We start from the raw sequence: 26,483 nt of genomic DNA, 5'->3' as shown, positions 1-26,483 counted from the left end.
ACAAAGTCCCGAAGGACTGTTGTCTTGTTAATAGACCTGGCGTTGCACAACACCAATGACGGAGGGGGTTTACTAATCCTAGCCCCACTGCCAACATCCTTTGGGATGGGACGCAGGCTGGAAGGATACCGAGCCCTCTTGTTTCTCAGCGTCCTTCCTTTGTCACTCCGCCTGGGCCCACCGCTATTCTTTCCCCTCCCAAAGAGCACCGGAATCTGCTGTCCTAGCATTGCTGCAATGGCCAGTCCACACCGAAGCTCCAGACCGCCGGCAGCAAGCTGAAAAGTTGTCCTCCTGATGTTATTGCTGTAGCCCAACTCCCCCACACTGCTACGCAACTACAACCCCACAATCTGCTATACAAATATGTATATGTAGTTGGCTCAAGGTTTGTCTTTTATATTTCTGTAATTCCAAATCGTTACTAAGAAAGTGATGGCCTTTGGCCAAGAATAAACTAAGCTGAAGACCTCTGCCTGAGCTGTTGCCAGTCAGAGTGGACAATACTGACTCTGATGGACCAAGGGGTCTGATTCAGTATGAGGTAGCCACATGTGAGAGTTCCATTTGGGGCCGTGGTTCAGTGGCGGAGCATCTGTTTGGCATGCAGGTCTCAGGTCCAGTCCCTGGCATTTCCAGTTAAGGATCAGCTGGCAGGTTACGTGAAAGACAGCCTGAGACTGTGGAAAACTGCTGCCCATCTGAGTGGACAGTACTGACCATGATGGACTGAGGGTTTGATTCATTGTAAGGCAGCTTCATGCATGTGCGCCCTATGGAAAGGAAATTACAGTTCTAGACCAAAACTTTTCTGCATGATCCTCAAATTAAGATAGGAGACCGGCCTTGGAGCACTTTCTCTCGTAGCTCGAGGCACGCATGTATACGTGGACACTGCACCCTTCCACAGCCAGCTAAAGAAGCAATTCAAATGTGAGCGGCCCTGATCTGGAGAAAGTTCAGCCCACAGTCCAAGCAAGTTTGTCACGCTTCGCCTGATTTGTCCCACGCGGCTGCAGTAGGGGACAACCAGGCAAGATTTGCTTTACCAGATAGGGGGGCACCTTGGTCTCCTGTCATTAAGGCAGCATCTATTACAGGTTCAGTTGATGAGTGTAGCTGTACTAGACAAGCTAAACAAACGCTGAAACGTGGAAGAGGCAGGAAAAAGCGGACTGATAATTCTAATCAGGTTGCTTGGAAAGCTGTTACTTGTGCGTCTTGACACTGATCTCAAATGGTTCCATTACAAGTTCAGGTTAATTTATTGCTGCCATTAAGTGAGCTTTTGAGTTTTATTTCCAAACCCCTTGGCATGAAGGGATTTTCTCTCTCTCTGTGTCTGTCTTTCTTTCTTTCTGACGATGGTAAAGAAAACCTACTGTCATGGCTTATCATTCATTCGTGCCTCATAGAATCTGGTCAGATATATTGCTCTCCTTATACAAGAAACACTGAAACTTATAGATTTAAGGCAAAAATGGAACATTAATGTCTCTTTGACTGAATTCTTCTCCCCCCCCCCTTCCATAGGAGTCATGAAACCTCAGCTTGTTGAAAGCGGTATCCCTTTACATTAAGTGGCTATTACTATTTGTCTTCTCTCAGTGTCGCCATTGCGTGGAGCTCAGTTATACTCTGAGATGCCCAGCTAGCGAACAGCACGAGGTTCGCTGGGAATTGTGGTTTCATTTGAATACCATACGATCTCTTTTTTGGGTCTCTCTCCCTACTTTTATCTGCATAAGTAGGACTTTTTGCATCTCTAGAGCTCTTGCATTATGCAGATGCTTCACTTGCCGAGTAATACGATAGAGCTCTTGCCAGCTTCTCCTTCCAAAACAGCAAGGGCAAACACACACACCCCACACACCCAGTTGAACTTGCCATATGTCATTGCTAAAGGAGATTTTCGTGCTTAAAGCAAAGTTTTGGCTAGCCATAAACAAGTTGGCAAATTGTGTTGGATCATGGTATAGTTCCTGAAACCACTGGGTTTTTACGTGTATTTGATCACAAAACAGGTTGGCCGAGTCTATCCCCAAGCAGTCTACTTCCCAATCCGGACCCTCTACTTGACGCTGAAGATAGAGCAGCGTGAACGCTACAAAAGTGGTAAGTGTGGAACACCACAACAGAATGCACTCAGTGGCCTGTCATCAAACTCATTAATATTTATTCATTTAATTTTATTTACTTTATATCCCACCTTTCTCCCCAGTGCGGTCCCAAAGCAGCTCACATCCTTCTTCTTTCCTCCATTTTACCCTCACAGCAACCCTGTGAGGTAGGTTAGGGTGAGAGTGTGTGACTGGCCCAAGGTCACCCAGCGAGCTTCCGTGGAAGAACGGGGATTTGAACCTGAGTCCCCCAGATCCTAGTCTGACACTCTAACCATGCCAGTCTGACTCTCTTTTTCCCCCCATCCTTTTTAAAGAATACATATAAAGTGAACTTTGCATTATGGTTCAAATAGTGCTCAGCGAAAGCATAGGGTTAAAAAGAGAGAGAGGGAGATGTTTTTGACACTGTCTTATTCTCCGACAGCGGAGGCAGGTATCGTTGAATGGGTTGTCCCTCCTCTTCATTCAGTAGGGAGGGCATACGCAGATTTCTTTGCAAAGACTTCCACTGTCCCAAGGAGGCGCCTCACCTCCATGGTTCATGTCTAGGAGTGTGTATTCGGCTTCTCTGAACCAAACCCCCCCCAATAAATTCTTTGTTGGTATTTATTCGGTATTCCTAAGCCGGATGCAAATTCGTGAAACTTTTCGGCAACCAAATAGAGTCTCCCGAATTTATTTGGCTTTTTTGGCTTTCAGGTAGCTGAATGCCGACTTCCCTCTCCCTGTGGCTTCCCTAGTCAATTTCACTCCCTGCCAGTCAGCTGTTAGGTTTAAGCCATTTAAACAGAGAGGCTCAGGGAGGGGAGGAGGCATGTTTCCATGCCTTCCCTTGTCTTCCCCAGCTGACCTGCCATAACGGGCCGGCTCGGGAGCCAAAGGCAGCCATGGAAACCTGCCTTTCCTTTTCCAGCTACCCCGGAGCAGCTAGAGAAGGGAAGGCAGAGAGAGGAGGCTTTCCCTGGTCAGTTTCACTCCTGTGGCCTGTCTGCTGTTAGATTTAAATGGCTTAAACCTAACAGCTGACTGGCTGGGAGTGAAGTTCAGGAAAGCTGCAGGGACTTTGGGAGGGAAATAAGGCATTTTAGCATCCTTCCCTCCCATTGGGCATCTCAGTCCTGAATATATTCGGTAATACTGAATATTTACCCAGTCCTGACACTTTACCGGTACTGGAATGGGGAAATTCAGCATTTACCGATTTTTTTCGGGTCTGATATACCTGAAACCGAAAAATATGGACTTTTTTTTTTACACATCCCTATTCATGTCTTGCCAGGTTTTTAAAATGCGTATTTTAATGCAAAACTCTGGGGTGGGGGATGATAAATTCCACATGGTCTGAACTGCTGTTGCAGCTGGAAGGGATGTCAAGGGTCATCTAGTCCAACCCCCCCCCCCGCACAATGCAGGAAATTCAGTTACCTCCCTCTCCCCACATTCTCCAGTGAGTGACCCCTGCTTAGTGCGTCATCTAGTCCAACAACACACAAAAAAACCCTCCAGGATCCCTGGGCCAGTCTGGCCTGGAGGGAAATTTCTTCCTGACCCCAAAGTGGCGATCAGCATATAAGAAAGAGCCACGAGAGCCAACCACTGGTTTATCCTTTCCTGCCCTCCCTCTCACGGTCTTCCTGAGACTTCCACTGTTTTGAAATAATTTGACATGGAGGGTAATTCATATCTCTGGTCCATAAAGTGTGCTGTGTCTCAATTTTCCCTCCCATTCAGTTTTTAAAAACCCACAGAAAACTAAAACACACATATTTAAGGAAGTGGAATGCCATAAAAAAGTCTCTTATTGTCTGAGAGTACATGGAAACGTTAAGTATTAAAATGTTACATAAGTGACCCCCCCAGAGGCATAGAAATGTGCCTCCAAATGCGTAGAAAGATATTTTAAAAATTGTTTACAAATGCTAGAAATGAAGGAATGGTTGACAACACAGCCTGTTATGACACAGAGAACTTCACTGTTTTGGAAACGGATAATTACATTCTCGTATTCTTTGTCATAATGGTGTGGGCAGTCCTTCAGAAAAGTGACTGCTTCCTTTCTGGTTAATGTTGATAATGGTGCCTGTGCATATCATGAGATTTTATGAATGGAAAGAGGACTTGAAATTTAGTTTGGAAAAACACTTCGCCATTTCATGGCACACAAGTTTTTACAGTAAACATGAACCAGTTTAAGGGGGAGCAGAGGGTCATAAAACCAATACCATTGGCCTTCTCGGAACAGTTTGTTTTATTAACTTTATTAAAGGGATGGAAGTACAATAAGAATATAAGAAAAGCCCTGCTGGATCAGACTAATGGTCCATCTTAGTCCAGCATCCTGTCTCACACAATGGCCATCCAGTTCCTCTGGAGGGCCAAGAACAGGGCATAGAGGTTGAGGCATTCCTCTTATAAGAACGTAAGAAGAGCCCTGCTGGATCAGATCAGGGAGGGTCCATCTAGTCCAGCCTCCTGTCTCACACATAGAAGCCAACCAGTTCCTCTGGAGGGCCAACAGCAGGGCATAGAGGCTGAGACCGTCCAGCATCCTGTCTCACACAGTGGCCAAACAGTTCCTCTGGATGGCCAACAGGGCATAGAGGTGAAGAACATAAGAACATTGGAGGAGTCCTGCTGGCTCATACCAATTGTCCATCTAGTCCAGCATCCTGAAGCCTTCCTCCGATGTTGCCTTCTGGCTCTGAGATTCAGAGGCTTAGTAGAAACAAACGTCTGTAACAAGAGGTATTTGACGTGGTTACGATAACTTTTGCTATCAGTGTTGCAGATCACAATTGTTTTTATAATTTCCCAATGAAATATCAACTTATTTTTAAGGCTGTGGAACACTTTTGTGATTCTGATCTGGCCTTTCTTCCCCCTTCCCCTTCAAGATTCCGGACAGCAGCAGCCAAGCTCAGTAGGGAACCAGTCACATTCCGCCTCCGATCCTGGGCCAATCAGAGCCACAGCTCCAATGTGGCGTTGCAGCCGGATCATGCACATGCAGCGGGAACTGCACCCGACGCTTCTTTCCTCTCTGGAGGGGATTGTCGACCAGATGGTGTGGTTCAGAGAAAACTGGCATGAAGAGGTATTTTTCATCACAACAATAAATGTTTCAGATCCCCTCCCTTCTTTGTTCTAGTCTTTCTCTTCCTGATAAAGTTTTAGGCATGGGTATAACCCAACAGACTCTGTGCAGTAAACAGAGATACAATCAAAGAGTTCAGTACTCCATTCCAAAGGAATTGACCGAACACCACGAACCAATTCAGCTTAATGCTGTATAGTATTTATCATGCTGGCTTCTTGCAGATACACAATAAAAACTCAATAAAATGACCCAAACGATGGAAAAATTCCAAGCAGCCAGTCTGATGAATCTGTAATTGATGAATCAAACAGTCCCAAATGAGTTTTAGAAATCAGTTTTGGTCCAAGGGAAATTGCAAAGGTTTGTGATTAGTCTCTCCTCTTATATCACCAGATGTGGGATTAGTCTTCCCTCTTCAATCAGCAGATGTGTGATTAGTCTTATATCACCCAGATGTTTGATTTATTGCCCCTCTCCGATCAGCAGATGTGTGATCTGTCCTCACTGTGAGACCAGTGGCTGTGACATGGCATACAAGACCTCCATCGATTACCCTTGGGCATCTTTTCCTTAATGGTCATGCATCTTTGGGGAATGCTTTCCACCTCAGTGTCTGCCTTTGAACCCCTGTGCATTTCAGATGATTCCAGAGTATATTTTGTAGGTTGCATGTTCATTTCTTATGTGCACCCTGGAACATACCCAAGAATTCTCTGCACCGGGCAGCATCTTGGATACCAATGTTGACCCCTATAAGAGCACCTAGTTCTTCCCTAAATCTTAACATTGAGAAGCAAAGGCAGGCAGAAACACAAGTTTTTCTACAGTCAGGAATTCTCTAATGGATAAACTGCTCGTTAGCTACCAAGGAATTCCTGGGCTCCCAGGATATATTCGGAAGGCACTGTGGTAGGCAGTCTGGATTTTGTGATTCCATAAATTGTCATTCATGAAATTTCAGGAGTACCACTGCTGGTTGTGACTTGCAGATTTCATTTACACTTCCCAGATGTGAAGCGTGCTTCTTGCTGAACAGGGAAGGCTATGAAAGCTTCATTAGTAACACTTTCTTGAATTCTTAGGGTTTGGGGGAAAAGGTTTATTTGCTTACAGTCTAGGACGGGGGTCCCCGTTGAGATGCCCGTGGGTGCCATGGTGCCCGCCAACACCTTTCCTGGTGCCCACCAAGAGGTTTTAGAAAGTGGATGGGCTAGGTAGTGCACTTGCCCAACAGGGCTTCTGATTGGCCACTAGAGATCTGGTTAGCTGGGCGGATTAAAACAACAGTGTATCAGAAGCAGTTGCCACCACAGTGTTGGTTTTATTCGCTCTAGCTCCTCTTTCCCAGTGTATTTTATAAATTAACCCCCTTCTCCCCTGTGCTTTGGCTTCCTCTGTGTGCGTGGCTCCACCTTCTGCAAGCAGCCATTTTGTGCTGGGTTCCCTCTCCTGTGGCAGCCATTTTGTGGCTGCGCACACCGTCAGGGCCTCTGAGAGGGGGGCCCAGCAGGGACATTTGGCCCGGGCCTCACATTCTTGGGGGCCTCAAATTTACACTTTTGATGTTAAATCACATGTTAAATAAAAACGGGAACATTTATTACAAAGTCTTACAATATTCTTTTTCTTATTGTATTAAATGTAAACATTTAAAATACAATACTACTAATTTTTGTATAATTATGCTTTTGTGTCACCGGGGGGGGGGGGGCTCAAAAATGGAAGTGGCCCAGGCCTCTCTTGACCTCTGTGAAGGCCTGCACACCATTCTGTGTCAGAGTTCCAAAGGTGCCCACAGGCTCAAAAAGGTTGGGACCCCCGGTCTAGGACAACAGTTCTCAAATTCAAAAGGAATCGATGTGTGTATGTTGGCTGGGGGGTGGGTTTGAAGAGCGGGAGGAAACCTGAAATTCCTATTCAGGAGTGCAAGCTGGTGGAGGTGTATTGGGGGGGGGGGGGCGGAAAGTAGTAATTTGGACCGTAGGCTGAATTCTGGGAAGCGTAACACAGTGTAGGAAAAATCGAAAGGACTGCGGCTCAGCAGCAGAGAAACTTCTTGGCATTCAGAAGAGTCCCAAGTTCAATCCTAAGCGTCTTCTAGTGCTAAGAATAAAATATTGTGTGACAAATTAACTTGCTTAACGTAAGAGCCATATAGAATAAACATCAGATGTTTGAGAGCCGCATGACATGAACAAATATTACAGACATGTTTTTTATTGGAAAATATGAAAATTTGCTTTTTGTTTAGATTAAATGAGGCTGCCAAAAGTAAAAACAAAAGGGGTAAAAATAGATATTGATAATGATATTTATTTGTCCAATGATATTTGTAGGCTTGGGGGGGGGGCTTTGAGAATGCATTTAAAGTTAAAGTTGCTTTCTTTCTCTGCTCCCCCCTGCCTCAAGCCTACCCAGGGAGGGGAACACTGGCTGGGGAAGGGAAGACCGATCGGGGAGGCATGCCCCCCCTTTCGTTTCCCCAGCTGCCCTACCGGGAGCCGCACAATATGTGTGAAAGAGCCGCACGTGGCTCCTGAGCCACAGTTTGGCCACCCCTGTATCAGATCCTGCCAGTCAAGCGAGACAGGGATGACATTGGTAGACCAAGGGCCTGGCTTCACAGTGTTCAAGTCAAGGGCCATCTGTCTGGTTAGAAAGCAAAATGCTAAGAATAGCAGTAGATCGGTTGAACTTAACTCTGAGAAAGGTCTTTTGGGGGTTTATCGGGCTGCCTCCACTGCAACCTGTGCTATGCTGCTGTACAGCGGGGATCCCCAACAGGGTGCCCATGGGCACCATGGCTCCCACTGACTTTTCCTGGCACCCACCAAGTGTTTTCAGGAAGTGGGTGGGGCTTTTGCCCAGCAAGACAAATTATGTATAACCTGACATTTTGTGGTTGGCTCCGCCTCCCTTGGCAGCCATTTTGTGGTTGCGCCCACCACCCTGTGCTGGAATTCCAGTTGTGTCTGCAGTGCTCAGAACAGTTGGGGATCCCCGCAGTACAGTTTGACATACTCATATCCTTTTCAGTTCAGCAGCTCCTCATTTACACTGTCATTATCGTCAGGTCCTCCGGCAGCTACAGCAGGGCCTGGCCAAGTGCTACTCAGTGGCCTTTGAGAAAAGTGGAGCCGTTTCCGATGCCAAGATCACCCCCCACACGCTGAATTTTGTCAAGAAGCTGGTCAGCACCTTTGGGGTTGGCCTGGAGAACGTCTCCAACGTCTCCACCATGTTCTCCAGCGCCGCTTCGGAGTCACTGGCCAGGAGGGCTCAGGCAACGGCTCAAGATCCTGTCTTTCAGAAACTCAAAGGCCAGTTCACAACAGGCAAGTAATTTTTTGTTTAATACAGCGCTAAATTTGTTCTTCGCCCTGCTTGCAACAGTGTGGCTTTGTTCTTTGTTGCAGGGGAGGACTGTATGGATGGCGTGAATGCTCTTTTTCTCAAAAAAAAATTCATAGTCCACTTTGAGAGCGGGGTTTTGTTTTTTAAAAGACAAAAAGTGTTTAACAAAGGGAGCTTTGGTGCCTGGAAGTTTATTTATTTAATTAATTTATGTATCTAATTAGATTTCTATCCCGCCTTGCCTGACAAGCAGGTTTATACCCCAAAAATCTTGTTGGCTTCTAAAGTGCTGCCGAACTCGAATCTAACCACTCTTGCTAATTCGGGATAATAAAGGGTATGCAGTTAAAAAAAAACTAACCCACAAAATGGTATATTGAATGAAACTGTCGGCGTTCAATTGGGCTAATTACCCTATTTCTGCTATCAATGCCATGAAATTGCTTTTTTTTTAAAAGGGGGGGGACTTTTGTAGTGTTTCAATGAAAAGCTTCTTGTGTTAAGTACTTAGAGAAATTATATAAAACCATTAGCGGTCTGGGGAAATAAGTTAATTTCAAAGCCATTCACCTTTATTGTTCCAATGTGTCGCAATGGGCATTTGAAGACGCAGCAGCTGGAACTGTTGGAGGTGGGGAGGGGTAGGCAAATGTTTTTGGCAAAATTAGTAGTCCCTGCCCCAACCTGGGTGGTCCAGGCTTGCCCGATCTTGTCAGATCTTGGAAGAGGAAGAGATTGGATTTATACCCCGCCCTTCACTACCCAAAGGTGTCTCAGAGCGGCTTACAAACTCCTTTCCCTTCCCCTCCCCACAACAGACACCCTGTGAGGTAGGTGGAGCTGAGAGAGCTCTTGACAGAAACTGCTCTTTTTCAAGAACAGCTCTTATCAGCTTGCCCAAGGTCATCCAGCCAGGCGCAAGTGGAGGAGTGGGGAATCAAACCCGGTTCTCCCAGATTAGAGTCCGCGCACTTAACCACGACACCAAACTTAACCACTACACCAAACTGGAAGCTAAGCAAGGGTCGACTCTAGTTAGTACTTGTGAAGGAGACCACCAGTGAAGTCCAGGGTTGCTCCGCAGAGGCAGGAAATGGCAAATAACTTGTGTTCATCTCTTGCCCTGACTTGGATGGCCCAGGCTAGCCTGATCTCGTCAGATCTGAGAAGCTAAGCAGGATCTGCCCTAGTCAGTACTTGGATGGGAGACCACCAAGGAAGCCCAGGGTTGTGACACAGAGGCAGGCAATGGCAAACCTCCTCTGTTTGTCTCTTGCCTTGGAAACCCTGTTGGGTCGCCATAATTCAGCTGTGACTTTACATACGCATGGGGGAGAGGAGTGGCTGCTATAAACAGAAGACAACTCAGCATCCCATGGGGGCAGGTGAAATTGACCTTCAGTCCTCAGCCTGTGATCATGGAAAAACGTGGCCATGTGGGATTCTTGTGAAGGTCATCCGCTTGCCCTCCACATCAGAGAAGCGCATTAAGCGTCGAGTGAAGTCATCTTTGAAGCTCCACAGTTCCATGACAGTAGATAATGGAAGCTTTGAACCATATGATCAGATTTAATGCATGGTGGCCACGAGGGAAGAAAACGGTAGCAGACATATTTTGCTTCTTCCCCATTATCTGGAAATTCCGAGGGACCCAGCTGCAGTCGAGTCAATGCAAATGGCATTTTTGTATTTTCAAACACACCTGGTGTTTTTCTCTCCGATGCAGTGGTGCTTTAAAAGCATTTAACAAAACTAGGATTTCCGTGCGTGTCTGTGTGTGTATTACAAATACCTTAATCTCCAAGTATTAACATTCAGAATGCTGATTCTTACTTTGAAGGATAGCACATTCCGTTTTACAACACAAATTAAAAGAAAGCTCAGAGGATTTCGGATCTGCAAATAGAATTGAAAAATAACGGGTATTTTGGCAACATGGAGATATCACTGTAAAGCATGGTTTGTTTAAAACATAGTATGAAGAATGGCCTTGTAAGCCTCTGTTTCTTTGGGTTCCCGGGAGATCGGAAAATCCCATGGCCATCCCAGTCTCTATGTGTTGGTGATACCTTCTTACTCAGAGGTCATACAAAAACCAAACTGGGCAGTAACCACAGCCACCAGCAAATCAAAAATGATCTCCCGTTGGATGATTTGCACATCCAGCACTCTATACTTGCACCGCCACTTAGAGGCCCTGGCTAGTTACCGTGCCTCCCACTTAGTTCCTACAAGTTCATGTGGGGACAATTGATAACACTTTTGTAATTTCAAGCTGTCACACTTGAACCGCTTCTACCCGTTACCTAGCTAGCTAGACCAAATAGCTGTGGTGTTTTTACAGAGATCAGGCTTAGAACATCCAGGATATAGGAAAGTTTAATAAGAATAAAAAGAGCACACATGGTCTGTTTGATCATTAGGCTGAACAAGGGTACAAAGAAAAGGTGAAACGTTGCAATCCCCTTAAAGTAAAGGTAAAGGTTTCCTTGCTCGAAAGCCAGTCGAATCTGACTCTAGGGTTGCGGTGCTCATCTCCATTTCAAAGCCGAAGAGCCAGCGCTGTCCGAAGACATTTCCATGGTCATGTGGCCGGCATGACTAAACACCAAGGCGCACAGAACACTGTTACCTTCCCACTGAAGTGGTACCTATTTATCTACTTGCAATTTCTTGCTTTCGAACTGCTAGGTTGGCAGGAGCTGGAACTAGAGACAGGAGCTCACTCCGTCATGCGGCACACTCGGGTCTCGAACTGCTGAACTACCGACCTTCCACAGCCTGCAGTTCAGCGTCTTAACCACTTGAGCCACCGCATCCCCTTAACCTACACTTAATATAGTATTTACTCAAATACAAAACTTGGCTTTTCCCATAGGTATGTGGTCAAAAAAAGAAAAGGGATCATTTTCCATTAACATACACATTAAAAGTATGTCCATTTTTTGTGTATAATTTTGTAAGGGGGTTATCTTTTGAGTAAATGCTATTTTCTACACCTTGTTTAAATAGGATAGGCTAGTATTTCTAAAGTTGCAAGTGGTCCAAGTTCAGCATTATCTTTGTTCTCTGAGTTACGGCTTCTCTCCAACGTTCCAACATATCCATTACTTAAAAAAATATGGGAACAATCAGGAATTCTTTAGGTTTAGAGTAATAAAGTATTGGCATCTTTTGTGGATGCTGAAGCTTTATTTTTTAAAAAAATTACGATTGGACATAAGTGGCTACACGATTTAAACAGCCATTTGAGTTAGTGCCAGATGAGATGGCTTGACTCTGTAAAACCTGGACTTCAGAGTCGAAGGGTAGAAGGAAATGGCCACTATTAGATTGGTCAGTAGACTGGCCTTTTTGGAGTGTCTGAATGTAATTCATTTTGCAGAAAATAATTTTTTTGATTAATTCGCAACAGTAATAGAATCTCTGCTCTGAATTAACGGCAGGGTTGATTACCATACCAGACGTGGCTGAGAATGAATTTCCCAATTAGTGCAGTCTCTTGGTCTCAACTGTACTTGTAGCTTAGGTGTTTTAATTATTTCTCAAGTCATCTGAAGTCCAACCCTCAGTGCCCTCTGAAGCAGATGACTCCTTCGGACCTCCAAAAACCTCACAACGTGTTATCTCTGTAGATATTTGCGTGGGTGGTTTTACGAGCCTTTGGAATTGTCAGAGCTGCTGATAAGTATGTTGCAGACAGGAGTCTTCTAATATTTTCATGTGTGCATGTTATGTGCCATCCGGTCGTCCCTCCTCCTCCTCTTCTTTGACTTTTGACAACCCTGTGAATTAATGACCTTCAGGATGTCCCATCGTGAACTGCCTTGCTCAGGTCTTGCAAACTGAAGACTGCGGTTCCCTTGATAGAGTCAATTCATCTCACGTTAGCTCTTCCTCTTTTTGGGCTGCCTTTGACTTTTCCTAACATTGTTGTCTTTTCTAGCAAGTTTTATCTTCTTATAAAGTACGATGCGCCTCAGTTCGGTCCTTTTAGCTTCTAGGAAGAGTTCAGGCTTCGTGGCTGCCTGCAAAGACAGACTTCTGAACTAAAGCCCAAGCCTAGCTCATGCAGCAACACCCACAAGAAGTTGCCTCGTGTAAAGTTAGAACCAGTGTTCCCTCTAAGCTGAGTTAGTGTGAGCCAGCTCACAGCTTTTTAGCCTCTGGTTCACACTTTTTTGTCTTAGCTCAAGAAGGATGGCTCCAGAGCAAACTAATTTATACAGTTAGCCATATCGCTTGCTCACAACTTTAATGCCAGTCACTCACACAGTAGAGATTTTGCTCACAAGACTCCACAGCTTAGAGGGACCATCAAGATCGGCTTTGTCTCTCTTGGCAGGTGTTGCGTTAGAGTCTTTTTGCATCCCCACGCAAAATGAAAGAGATTCCGTACTGCAGGGATCCCCAACGTGGTGCCCACCGAGTGTTTTCAGGAAGTGGGTGGGGCTTTTGCCCAGCAAGGCTTCTGAATAGCTACTGGAAATTTGATTTGCTGTGGACATTTTAAAAAGATGTTGCTGTGCTGGCAAGAATCTTCCCTCTGTGAGCGAAGTAAGGCCATGGCAGTCTTTTTTGTGATGGGCTCCACCTCATGCAGCAGCCATTTTATGGCTGTCATTTTGTGGCTGTGCCCAGGGGTCATTTGGTAGAAAAAGAGGTGCAGGAGCTCATTAGCATAACATTAACATAACTTATTTGCATATGCCACACCCCCTGACATCACCGGAAGTGTGTCAGAAGGCAACACCCACCGCTCAGGCTCCACTGGACTGTTTTGGATTGCTAGCTATTGGGGGGCGGGAGGACACATGCAGATCTGTCCTCGCGGAGGAGGGAGGGCTTGTACCTGAATAAAACTTGGTCTTAAAGGTGCCACTGGACTGTTTTGGATTGGTAGCTGGGGAAGGGGGAAATATGCCGATCTGCCCTCACAGAGGAAGGAGAGCTTGTACCTGAAGGCGAGCCGGGGGGGGGGGCCCTCTGCAACATACCTGGCTGCTTCTTGCTCCTCGTGGCCTGACTGAGGGCTGCTGGGAGCAGGGGGCAGGGCTTGTTGCATGTGCCCGCCCCCTGGGCTCCTTACTGCCGAAGCTCCGCTCCTTTGCGCTCCCACAGGAAATGACCCCTGACTGCGCCTACCACGCTGTGTCAGAATTCCAAATGTGCCTGCAGGCTCAGAAAGGTTGGGGACTTTCTTGGCCCATGGTCCCTCCCCTGAAGCTGAGACATAATACCAAAGCCAGGTTTACTTTCCTAAAGCTGAGCATGACATTCTCTTCGCAGCTTGCTGCATGTGTGTTTGTTACTGGTTGCTAAATTTTGGCCCAGTCAGGATGACAGCAGATCATTCGGACCAGTTACCATGTCTGGGTGTACTGTTGGTGAGAGTAGGTAGCCAGTGTTCCCTCTAAGCTGAGTTAGTGTGAGCTAGCTCACATTTTTTTAGCCTCCGGCTCACCCATTTTTTGTCTTAGCTCAGGAAGGGTGGCTCCGGAGCAAGCTAATTTATGCAGTCAGCGTTCGTCGTGAGTCACTGCTCACTTCTTCAGATATAGATGTAGGCCAGAGCCTCTCGCAGCTGCTAAAAAATTTTACTGTAAGACCGTGAGCACCATTTTAATGTATACAGTAGTTTTTAATATTTCAACTATTTATTCTATTGTTTTTTGCTTTTGTACGGATAACATTTTGTTACCCGCCCCGAGCCCACTCATAGGAAGGGCAGGCTATAAATATGAATAAATAAATAAAATATTCATCTTGATCTACCTACCTACCTCCTTACTAATCAAAACATCTGTACCCCACCGTTCCTTGTGGTTCCTTGTGGTTTACAACCTTTTCAGTGAAAGCCAGAATGAAATAGCGACCCCCAAATCTCCCCCCCCCCAATGCCTACTTTTAAGTTTCTCTCAGAAGCCCTGGCAAACAAGCAAGCCTAACAGTGCCTGCTGAAGATCTCCAAGGAGGGGGGTCCTCTCACTCCTCCAGGGACCCCATTCCACAGAACCGGAGCCACGATGTGAAAGCTCCGGGCCCTGGTCGATGCGAGAAGGGTAACCCTAATTGGGGGGATAGCCAACACGTCTAAATGAATAAATACAGCTTCAGAACTTCATTTCCTCTCCGCCCTGCCCTTCGGGAAACAGTCTTGTTCCTTCTGTTTGGTTGACAATAAAACCTCCCCATCTGGTCTCTCTCCCCCCCCCCCTTTTCCGGAATTTTGTCCATAAAAACGCTCGAGTCCAAACTGTAGCAGTTCAACTGCTCCAGGTTAACGAGAGCTGGCTTTGAGTTAAGATTGACAGAGGAGAGGGGTTTCCGTTTGCCCTAATTAAGCTATCTGCAGTGCAGGGAAGCCGTCCCGCGTGGTTCCTGTTGACAGCGTTCCTTTTGCGTTTTCAGAAAGCGGGGTTTACTTTGACAGGCACTCTGCATGGCGCCCTTGCGACACGAACAAATACCGCTAATTAATCGAGCAGTCTCCGCCATTCCCATCTGCTGCTCTGAGAAGCAAAACCAGCCCCTCCTGAATTTTTTTTTTTAAAGAAGAATTTAAAATAGGTATTTTCAGCAAACTGGGGTGATTCCTACAGTGAAATGAATGGCTTGGGGTTGTGTTATGGTAGAGTGTTTTTTCCCCCTTTAATTAATACAGCTGAATTTTTTATCTTCAGTTTGCATTCCATCAGCAAGAATATTGTACACGCAGTTTGGTATTTTTTGCCACTTCAAGGCACCAGAGGAAGATACCAGTGCAGTCAATCCTTCCTTCCTTCCTTCCTTCCTTCCTTCCTTCCTTCTCCGTCTTTTCTTCTTTCTTTTTTTTGCCCTAATGATTTACCCCAACTGTTCACTAGAGGGTAGGCTTGGAATTATAATCAGGATTTTATAACATTGCAGACGCAAGAGGCTTTTGCACTGCCTGTATAAAAACGAACAGAACTTCTAAGACTATTTTTTTAAGCTTTTCATTTTCCTCTTGACCTGTAATATAAGTTCAGCTTGGGTTTTTTAAAAAAACTGAACAATCAGCATATTGTGTTGTTCCTGTTTCTGTATTTAATACACATATGACTATATCCTGTCCGGTTGACAATATGCCTCGCGGCAAAAGGTTTTGCACGTAAAATTGGGTTGAAGGTTTCTTTGCTACGAATTGGAGTCCTGCTTAGAAACAAGAGGTGGGAAATAGGTATATCTTGCATGTGCCGCATAGTGAAAAGGTATTCTGTTTCACAAGAGCTTACCTGTTCACCGCAATACATATTGTTGGACTTGCAGACCAGATATCATAGAGGGTGGGACTTGCAGACTAGATATCATAAAGCAAAGGCTTGAAAGGAGAGGATCAAATGGATGCCAGAAAGTCTTGCTTAAAACATGTGAAATCAGAAAACAGATCTGATTGTCAGACGTACCAGGACCAAAGGGGCCTGAACACAGCCAAATCCCTGTTAAGAGCCATTCCTCATTGGTTAGTTACCACTTCAGCAATCTCACCAAGGTGGCAGTGCAAAGTTTATATGGGGCTGGTATCTGGATTGACAAAATAGGGGAGTCCTTGGATTCAGTTCTTCTTAAATCCCCACGTTCCATCTGTGGAATTCCGAATCGTGTAGTGAGGATACCCCTCCGAGCTGAATTGGTACAGCCATCTCTTGGAGCTTGGGCTTGGTTGAAGGCTTTCCCCCTTAAAGATAAAATTATACACTCCAACATCCAAGAGGGCTACCTTGGCTTAGTCAGAGAGTGTTTATCCAACTAGGATAAACCTGTCAAGCAATGACTACAGCTCCCCAATCTTTCCTTGGATTCTCTGAGAGCCAGTTTGGTGTCGTGGTTAAGTGCACGGACTCTAGTCTGGGAGAACTGGGTCTGCTTCCCCACTCCTCCACTTGCAGCTGCTGAATGACCTTGGGCAAGCCATAGTTCTTTCAGAGCTGTCCTTGAAAGACCTCTCAGTCCCGCCTACCTCACAAGGTGTCTGTTGTGAGGAGGGGAAGGGAAAGGAGTTCGGAAGCTGCTCTGACACTCCGAGTGAAGGGTGGGGTATAAATTCAATCTCCTCCTCCTCCTCCTCCTCCTCCTCCTCCTCCTCCTCTTTTTCTTCTTCTCCTCTATGCAGTTACCAGACTGAGGAACATCTATTTCGGCACGATTATAACAGTACAAACTGTAGAGCACGATGTGTTTATTCTACTCAATTTGCTGGTATTCTTCAACCTGGAGAGCTTCCCAATAACTGTTCATATTTGACTGTTCCTTGCTGTAGGTGTGCCTTTATGTCGGCACTCCTTAGTGCCCTGCCATCTAGAGTTTTGCCAGGGAGATATCTTAAGATACCCTACTCTGATGGAGTATGCAACTGTGGTGCATTTAGTGTAGACACCCAGTATCACACAACCTCTGAATGTAACTGCTTTTCTGAGCCGAGAGATCTTTTTGATCTTCGACGTGATCTTTGTGCTTCACACCCATGGGATACCAGTGCGCATGCGCTGGATCGATCGGCATTGTAGCAAGCTCTTAATGGATTTTTGCGTCCAGACCTCGGGCATGTGCAGGAACCCCACCACGCATGCCCAGAGGGATGGGCACGGACATCCCACCAGTTCCTTTCTTTCCGCCGCGCTTCCTTTCGTCGGTCTGATCGGTAACTATTTCTCCTCAGAGGCTCTTCGGTTTTCTCTTCCGTTTTCTTTATTTTTCCCTTCTACCTTTGTTTTTTGTTTTTTGTTTTTTTTAAAGACTTTGTTTAGTTGAGTGGGACGTTTTTTCGTTTACCTCACTTTGGCCTTCGGGCTTCCCCCCCCACACACCTCTTTTTCTTCTCCATTTTGCTTATTTTATGGAGAAGAAGTGGGGCTTTTTCAAGCGTTGCAAGGGTTGCTGCAGTAAGATCGCCCCACCTGACGACCACACCCTTTGCATTTTTTGTCTTGGTGAGACGCATCAACCAGAGTCCTGTCGACACTGTGCCAAGTTTTCCAATCAAACTAGAAAAAACCGAGCGGCGCGTCTCCGAGTAGCATTACTGGAGTCAGTGCTAAATCCCGCTTCAGTCATGGACTCAGAAGTGCCGGTAAGACCATCGACATCGACGGCTCCGGTATCGAAGCCCTTGTCCGACATCGTCCAGTCAACATCGAAGTGTTCAGCACCGACGGCACAGTCTTCGGCATCGACACCAGTGAAAAAGAAGCAGAAGTTGGATAAAGAGCACAAATCGGCGAAAAAGGGCTCCTCTAAGGCCCTAAAGGTGGCAAAGTCTGGGAAAGTAGCGGGTACTGCACTGGGTAATGCCCCTAACGTGCCCCCCGCTCCAACGGTAGTATCGGCATCGGAGGTTCCGGTCGCTCCACCGATACCGACCATCCAGCTAGACTCTCCCATACACCAGCTAGACCGTGACACACTGGTTGATATGTGTCCTTTCTCCGACATCGATAATGTCGAGATCCTCAGTCGTCCCCTGGGCACGGATTGTTCTCCCTCTGCTCAGTCATCGACATCAACGGTCTTGGAGTGCCATGCCGATATCGATGCGGGTCGGCATCGACAGATCCCTAAAAGCACTCAGCGTCATCCTCCTCGTCTCTTCGCCGAGGATCGGCCCTTCGATATCAATGATCGGGCTAATCGGGGCCGCACGTGGAGACGAGATCCTACACTGTCTCCCAGATGCTCCTGCTCTAGAAGTAGATCCCCAAAAGTCTTCCTGCCCCCACCACCTCCTCCTCTCTCCTGGGATCACCACCAACTGCATTATCTCTATGGGGCTTATCCACCCACATCCATGCCATGGTTGACTCCTGCAGGTTACTCTGATTAGGATCGTTACTCTGCCCACAGATCACGGTCACCCTATAGATTGAGGCCTTCGGCATCTCTCTCCCATCCTCCAGATCATCCATCTGATGACCCTCCTCGACCCTCCCAGACCCCCTATCCAACCAGTCAGATCAAAACCACTCCGGTACAATTACCAGAGCCCAATTCCTCTGACTCTGTGGATGAGGATTCAGATACAGGGGCTTCAGATGTGCACAGCTCCCCTGACCAACCGTCTCCTAACCAGGCAGTAGCCGATGACCAACCTATATCTCCATCTGATAATGTAACCTCCTCTTGAGACCTCGTAAAAAGAATGGCACACTCCCTTAGCCTTTCCGTCGTACAACCACAACCACAGGTTACAGATGCCATCTTCGATGTCGTGCAGCTAGATACGTCAACGGCTATAGCACTACCCATGTCCACGGTCCTGTTACAGGCAGCTAAAGCTCCATGGGATAAACCGTCAATGGCTCCAGTGTCCACACATCGCTTGGACCATATGTACAGAGTCCAAGAAACAGGAGCAGAATTCTTATTCACCCATCCTCAACCAAACTCCATGGTAGTCACTTCCTCATCCAAGTCTAAGAGAACACATTCTGCACCTTCTGACAAGGAGAGCAGAAAGTTAGATGCACTCGGACGATGTTTCTACTGCACGGGAGCGCTAGGGGTAAAGACCACCAATTACTTAGCGTGTATGAGTAGATACCAATACACTTTATGGGAAAGGCTTTCTGAACTTCTGGCTCACCTTCCAGAAGACAAGCGTCAGGCAGCCAACATCATCCAAAAGGAGGACGTGGTGCTGGCAAAGCAACAAATTAATACTTCCAAACATGCCCTAGACACTTGCTCAAGGACAATGGCTTCAGCCATAGCTCTTCGAAGGTATTCCTGGCTACGTAATACCAATCTACAGCCAGATACTAGGTCATACATAGAAGACCTCTCCTTTGATGGCCTTGGTCTGTTTAACAGTACTACAGATACCATATTACAAGATATGGATAAAAGCATAACAGCTTCTCGTGCTCTGGACGTTTCCTCATCCACGAGGCAGCATTACCAACCTCGTCCCTGGTCCAGACCCTGGCAAAAACGCACCCCAAACCGTCAATCTCCTGACCAGCAATGGAGGCCACATACATCCTCTGGAGGCCAGAAGCCCACATTTCAGAAACCTAGGTTTGGATTGGGACAACAGTCTTCCCGCAGTAAGCAGGAAAAGTCCGCCAAGCAGGGTTTTTGACTTCCATATCTCCCAGTCACATCCAACCCATCTAACCCCTTTCCTCCAAACCTGGCACCTCATCACCACAGACGAATGGGTGCTGTCCATCTTGACCCAGAGCTACCACATAGAATTCATTCAGAACCCCATCACTCCTGTCTTCGTCTCCACACCCCCTTCTCCAGCCCTCCTGGAAGAAGTGTCCGTCCTTCTGCAGAAGGGAGCCATTGAGCCGGTGCCACTGCATCTACAGGGCAAGGGATTCTGTTCCTACTATTTCACTGTTCCGAAGCGGGATGGAGGCGTTTGGCCAATCTTAGATCTACAAGCGCTAAACCTCTTTGTGAGCTACCACTGGTTCAGCATTGTATCCTTGCAGCAGATTCTGCCACTTCTCCATAAGAACGTCTGGATGGCCACCCTCGACCTCCAAGACGCATACTTCCACCTCACCATCCACCCGTCCCACCACCAATACCTACGCTTCGCAATTTGTCAACATCATTACCAATATGCAGCCCTGCCATTCGGCCTTTCAAGTGCACCAAGAGTCTTCACAAAGATGATGGTGGTGGTCGCGGCCTTCCTCCGTCTCAAGGGTATCTCCATCTACCTGTACATCGACGATTGGCTCTTGGTAGCGACTTCCAAGGACCTGGTGGGCCTGGCAGGAGCCACGCAGACCTTGCCATTGGTGCCGGGGGGGAGAGAAGGCTTAGGGGGCCTGGTGGCTGAGAGCCATGCAGGCCTCACCGTTGGTGCCGGGGGGGGGAGGAAGAAGGCTTACCTGCAGCTGCTTCCTCCTCCGCGTGGAGCACCTCCCCCCCCCGTGAGTATCGTGGGTCCCCCTTCTTGTGCTTATCTAATTCCCTCTTGAAGATGTCCATGCTTGTAGCTGCCACCACTTCCTGTGGCAGTGAATTCCATGTGATAATCACTCTTTGGGTGAAGAAGGACTTCCTTTTATCTGTTCTAACCCGACTGCTCAGCAATTTCATGGAGTGCCCATGAGTTTCATTGAGTGTACCCACCAAACGAGTGTCTTGGATTGATGGCACTGTCAGGAGGGCTCTCCCTGCGATCTTGATTCCCAGGCAGGAACATATGAGAGATACCCTTCAGATACCCTGGTCCCACGCCATGTATCAAATTCTCCATAACTGCTCCCTGCATTTAAAGAATCGGTTTAGCTATTTTTGTTTCTCACAAGAAAAATGTCCGTAGCACGCTGGTTTCGGATTAGTAGGACCATTGCTTGAAATGAGATTGGCCTGTAAGTGTTAAAAATCCCAAGATCATCATAGCAATTCCTGTTTCCGTATTCCATTTCCTTTCTGATCTTGAGCATAATGAACTCTGCCGGCTTTCACACGCGTCTGTCTAATAGATATTTGTTTAAAGGCTCTTCTGAAGACTTGGGAACAGAATATCACAGAGCAGCTTGGATCGAGGATGTATGTATTAACATACGAGCCACAATAAACGTTTGCATATTAAAATATTTCCTTCGTGGGAGCGCATAAATTGCTGTTCAGTAAGATTGGGGGGGGGGGAAATGCTTTAAAGGCAGTGGATTCGTCATTCGACCCGTGTAGCTTGTGATGAATCCGGTTTCAGTCCCAGAATGCTGGGACATTCTTGAGCATGGTTGAGCATCATTGTTAAAATTCAGAAGGACAGAAGCAGTGTTTGAAATTGCTTTCTGCGGATCCCTCTTGTAAATTTATTCCGATGTGCCATGATTTCAGCACATGAAAGGTTAGAGTGTTAAAGGGCCATAGCATTGAAATCGCAAGTGGTTGTAGCCCCTCTGTATATACTGCCTTGGTCAGGCTTGTGTCCTGTGTGCAGTTCTGGAGGCCTCACTTCAAAAAGGATGTGGGCAAAATTGAGAGGGCGCAGAAGAGAGCGACGAGGATGATCCGGGGTCTGGAGACTGAGCCCTACGAGGAAAGGCTGAGGGCCGTGGGAATGTTTAGTTTGGAGAAGAGGAGACTGAGGGGGAACACGATTGCTCTCTTTAAATATTTGAAAGGCTGTCATTTGGAGGAGGGCAAGGAGCTGTTCCAGTGGGCAGCAGAGGAGAGGACCCAAAGCAACAGGTTTAAACTACATGCAGAAAGGTATCGGCTGGATATTAAGAAAAACTTTTTCACGGTCAGAATGGTTCAAAGGTGGAATCAATTGCCTGGGGAGGTGGTGAGCTCTCCTTCACTGACAGTTTTCAAGAAGACACTGGACAAAGATTTGTCATAGATGCTTTAGGCTGGTCCTGCATTGGGCAGGGGGTTGGACTAGATGGTCTGTTATGGCCCCTTCCAAATGCTGTTATTCTATGAAGGCTTAGCCCATATGTATCCCTTCCCAGCATGCTAGTTCAGCTTAGGATGGGACCTTTTAATTAAAATAATAATAATTAAGCCCTGTCAAGTTGCAAGCAACTTATGGGTACCCCCATGTTGGGCTTTCAAGGCAAGAGATGAGCAGAGGTGGTTTGCCATTGCCTTCTTCTACTTAGCAACCTTTGCTATGTAGCAAGAAGAAGAAGAGATTGGATTTCTACCCTGCCCTTCACGACCCAAACGAGTCTCAGAGCGGCTTACAAACTCCTTTCCCTTCCCCTCCCCACAACTGACACCCTGTGAGCAATGTTCCCTCTAAGCAGTGGAGTCTTGTGAGCAAAAATTCTACTTTGTGAGCTACTAGCATTAAAGTTGTGAGTGAGCCATTTGGCTGCTGCATAAATTAGTTTGCTCTGGAGCCATCCTTTCTGAGCTAAGACAAAAATGTGCAAGCCTAAGAAACTGTGAGCTAGCTCACACTAACTCAGCTTAGAGGGAACACTGCCTGTGAGGTAGGTGGGGCTGAGAGAGCTCTGACAGAAACTACTCTTTTTCAAGAACAGCTCTGACAGAACTATGGGTTGCCCAAGGCCATCCAGCCAGGGGCAAGTGGAGGAATGGGGAATCAAACCCGGTTCTCCCAGATTAGAGTCCGCGCACTTAACCACTACAACAAACTGGAGTATTGTGTGCAGTTCTGGAGGCCTAACTTCAAAAAGGATGTGGACAGAATGGAGCGGGTGCAGAGAACAGTGATTAGGATGATTGGGGGCCTGGAGACCAAGCCCTCTGAGGAAAGGCTGAGGGACTTTGGAATGCTCAGTCTGGAGAAGAGGAGGTTGAGGGGGAAGGACAGGATGGCTCTCTTGAAGTATTTGAAGGGCTATCACTTAGAGGAGGCGCAGGGAGCTGTTTCTTCTGGCAGCAGAGGAGAGGACTCACAAGAATGGGTTTAAATTAAGGGTGGGAAGGTACTGGCTGGATATTAGGGGAATTTTTTTTACATTAAGTGTTTGACTGCCTCGGGAGGTGGCAATCTCCCCATCAGTGGCAGTCTTTAAGCAGCGGCCGGACAAGCCCTCGTCAGGGATGCTCTAGGCTGCTCTTGCATTGAGCAGGGGGTTGGACTAGATGGCCTGTGTGGCCCCTTCCAACTCTGTAACTCTATGAAGCCTTGTTTGGTGGTCTCCCTTCCAAATACTCACCAGGGCCAACCCTGCTTAGCTTCTGTGATCTGAGGAGGTCAGGCTCGCCTGGGCCAGCCAGGTCAGGGCAGACGAACAAGCGGTGGCTTTCCATTGTCTGCCACCCCGGACTCCCTTGGTAGCTTCCCATCAGAGTACAAACCATGGCTGACCTTACTTAGCTGCCGAGCTCTGAGAAGCCTGAGCTAGTCTTGGTTATTCAGGCCACACATACATTTTTAAGATCAGAAAACTACTTTGGATGTGACCTCTGGTGGGAAGAGTGTGGTTCAAAGTAGTTTGTGGGTCCAGAAGGACTTCGTTTCTCTCCACTTTGAGCTCAGCCTTGCAAAGATTTCCCCATAGAAGACAAAGAGATTGGATTTATACCCCGCCCTTCACTTGGAGTGTCAGAGTGGCTTACAATCTCCTTTCCCTTCCCCTCCCCACAAGAGACAACCTGTGAGGTAGGTGGGGTTGAGAGAGCTCTTTTGGTGACTGCCCTTGAGAGAACAGCTATGAGAGAACTGTGCCCTCCTTAACTTTTCCTGCCCTCTTAAAAGTTTATACTCTGAAAACCTTGTTGGTCTTTAAGTTGTGACTGGACTCCGTTCTTGCCCCTGTTACCACACCCAGTCTGTTCCTACTTGCCTATTGCAGAACAATTCATTATTCCAAAGAGAATCTGCCTTGACCACGTTCACAATAGTATTTGGGGTTTTCCCCAAAGTTTATGGGTGTGTCCCAGCTTGCAACACAAACAGTAGCCTGGTTCAGTAGTAAGTTGTGATTCCTTGGTCAGAAAAAGAACACACGGAGCAGAATCGATCTTGCAAAGGCGACTTCTCCTTTTCTTCAGGCCAAACCTGCCAAGGACAAGGTTGGAGTTTGGGTTCCTCATGACATACCCCAGTTGTCACCAAAATAGCACAAGGGTGGCTCTGGAATCCGAGTGGCTTCAGTTTAGTTCCAGAGATTCAGATATGTGCTGGTGCATAATGTAGAAGTTTCAGATGCCGAATTCTGGAAGCTTTAAAAAAACCCACCAACTTAGAGGTACTAAGGTATCTTAGCTTTAACACACACACACAAAAACCCACCCTTACCTTTTAAAGGATTGGTCTTAAACACATAGTATACCACTCAACTGAAATATGCAGGTCTTTACACGCTCTGATGAAGCCAGTGACTTGGATCCCGTTGAAAAATTTTCACTGGCAGTAGGATTTCCACCTGGCGGGTGGAACTGTCTCGCGTCTCCTGTCCTGCTGCAACCCAGAATATCCCTGAAAAGCTGTCCCTGGGAGACTTGGGTCCTCTGGGAGTAGCATGAGACTGTTGGAGGGCTGCCCCCAGGAAGAGGAAAATGGATTAAAATGCCTCCCCCATTGACGAAAATGTTCCATTCAGTGGAATTCAGCCCAATTTTTTCAAAGTTGTTGTCATTATTTCTGATATTCTGTTAACACCTACCGTAATTTTTACTGGAAGTTTTCCACCTGTGGCAACCAGTGTTCCCTCTGAGCTGAGTTAGTGTGAGCTAGCTCACAGTTTTTTAGCCTCTGGCTCACCCATTAGCTCAGGGAGGATGGCTCCAGAGCAAACTAATTCATACAGCAGCCAAATCGCTCGCTCACAGCTTTAATGCCAGTAGGTCACAAAGTAGAATTTTTGCTCACAAGACTCCACAGCTTAGAGGGAGCATTAGTGGCAACTGCACTTGCTTGGGTATCTGTCGCTCTCCATTTCTCACAAGCATAATTTTGCTTGATCTCTTCCAGACTTCGACTTCAGCGTGCCGGGCTCCATGAAGCTCCACAATCTCATCTCGAAGCTGAAGAAGTGGATCAAAATCCTCGAGGCGAAAACCAAGCAGCTGCCCAAGTTCTTCCTCATTGAGGAGAAGTGCCGCTTCCTCAGCAACTTCTCGGCCCAGACAGCCGAAGTGGAAATCCCCGGCGAGTTCCTCATGCCAAAGCCGACGCATTATTACATCAAGATCGCACGGTAAGAGCTGAGGCAGGAAAGTGCGCCAGGGAAAACGGTGTCGTTCTGGTTTGAATTGCAGGTGCTAAAAGATGTAGGGGGATGACTCCGACCACGTTGGCGAGTGTCTGTCTTCTCAGAGACCTCTCCTCTTCCCTAGAGATGCAAAGGTCTGAGGAAAAACCCAGAAAAATCATGGGGGTGGGGTCACTTTTTTCCTGAGGCCTTCCCCCCCCTCATTTTTCCAGATTTGGAGTACTGGGGGGGGGGAATCCTATGAAATATTTTCTCTCTTAGAGTGGGTGAAATGTTTTGAAAGACAAAGTAGGCGTGCAGTAAACATATACGGTTCTTAAATCCAAGATGCATTTCTGCACCCAGAATGTTTCACCCGCCTGTTTGATGTCGTGGTTAGGAGCGTAGACTGTAATCTGGGAGAACCAGGTTTGATTCCCCACTCCTCCACATGCAGCTGCTGGTGTGACCTTGGGTCAGTCACAAGTGCTCTCCGAGTTGTTTTCTCATGAGCAGTTTTCTCAGAGCTCTCTCAGCCCCACCTACCTCACAGGGTGTCTATTGTGGGGCGGGGAAAGGAGATTGTAAGCCGCTCTGAGACTCCTTTGGGTAGTGAAGGGTGGGGTATAAATCCAATCTCCTCTTCTTCTTCTCTTCTTTCCTGGCACCCATCAAGTGTTTTTTAGAAAGTCGGCAGGGCTTGGAGATTTAATTGGCTTTGCAGATTTTTAAAAGCAGGAGCTGCCACCAAAGCACGAGGACCTTCACTGTGTGACTGAAAATAAACTGTGGCGGCCATTTTGTGGCTGCACCCACAGCACTGTGTCAGAAGTCCAGAGGTGGCCGCAGGCTCAGAAAGGTCAGGGAGCCCTAACCTGGAAGGATATCTGATCTTCAGGAGGGGAGTATGCGGGGCTTCCAACTGTTGGCAACTGTTGGCGTCACCCTCTGTTGTCCTCATGACCTGCCCTCCTCCCTTGTGGCTGACCTTTCACCTCTCCCTCAAACCGCCCTGACCCACAGATTGGGTAACAAGTAGCTTATTGCCCTACCTTGCTGGAGGGAGGGAAATGAAGACCAGTAGGAGGTGGGGCAGAAACTGCACCAAAGCCTCAGAGGAAAACGCCGAAAGTTGCATTGAGAGCTGAACTCTCTCTAACCAGTAGCCACAAAAAGAAGAGGAGAGCATCTAGCTGCAACAAAGGTACATGACAGTCGGGTGTGTCAGCTTCCAGTTTTCTCACAAGTATTGGGTATATTTGCAGTCTGGCAAATGGAATTTAAACGACAACAAAGGTGCCG

At 47.0% G+C, this 26,483-nt stretch overlaps 1 protein-coding gene across 1 annotated transcript in view; it reads left to right on the top strand.

Annotated features, from left to right (window-relative positions):
* TRRAP (transformation/transcription domain-associated protein) overlaps positions 1-26,483 on the top strand; it is a 241,741-nt gene that overhangs the window by 186,699 nt on the left and 28,559 nt on the right. The window contains exons 65-68 of the mRNA XM_015418766.1: positions 2,025-2,115; positions 5,018-5,217; positions 8,294-8,555; positions 24,962-25,187. Of these exons, the coding sequence (XP_015274252.1) occupies positions 2,025-2,115; positions 5,018-5,217; positions 8,294-8,555; positions 24,962-25,187 (779 nt within the window). The remainder of the gene's footprint in view (positions 1-2,024; positions 2,116-5,017; positions 5,218-8,293; positions 8,556-24,961; positions 25,188-26,483) is intronic.

Source organism: Gekko japonicus, unplaced genomic scaffold, assembly GCF_001447785.1.
Source record: "Gekko japonicus isolate JY-2015 unplaced genomic scaffold, Gekko_japonicus_V1.1 scaffold982, whole genome shotgun sequence".
Classification (NCBI taxonomy): Eukaryota; Metazoa; Chordata; class Lepidosauria; order Squamata; family Gekkonidae; genus Gekko; species Gekko japonicus.
Note: the sequence above shows the minus strand (reverse complement) of the source record. Positions and strands in the feature narration are given on the sequence as shown.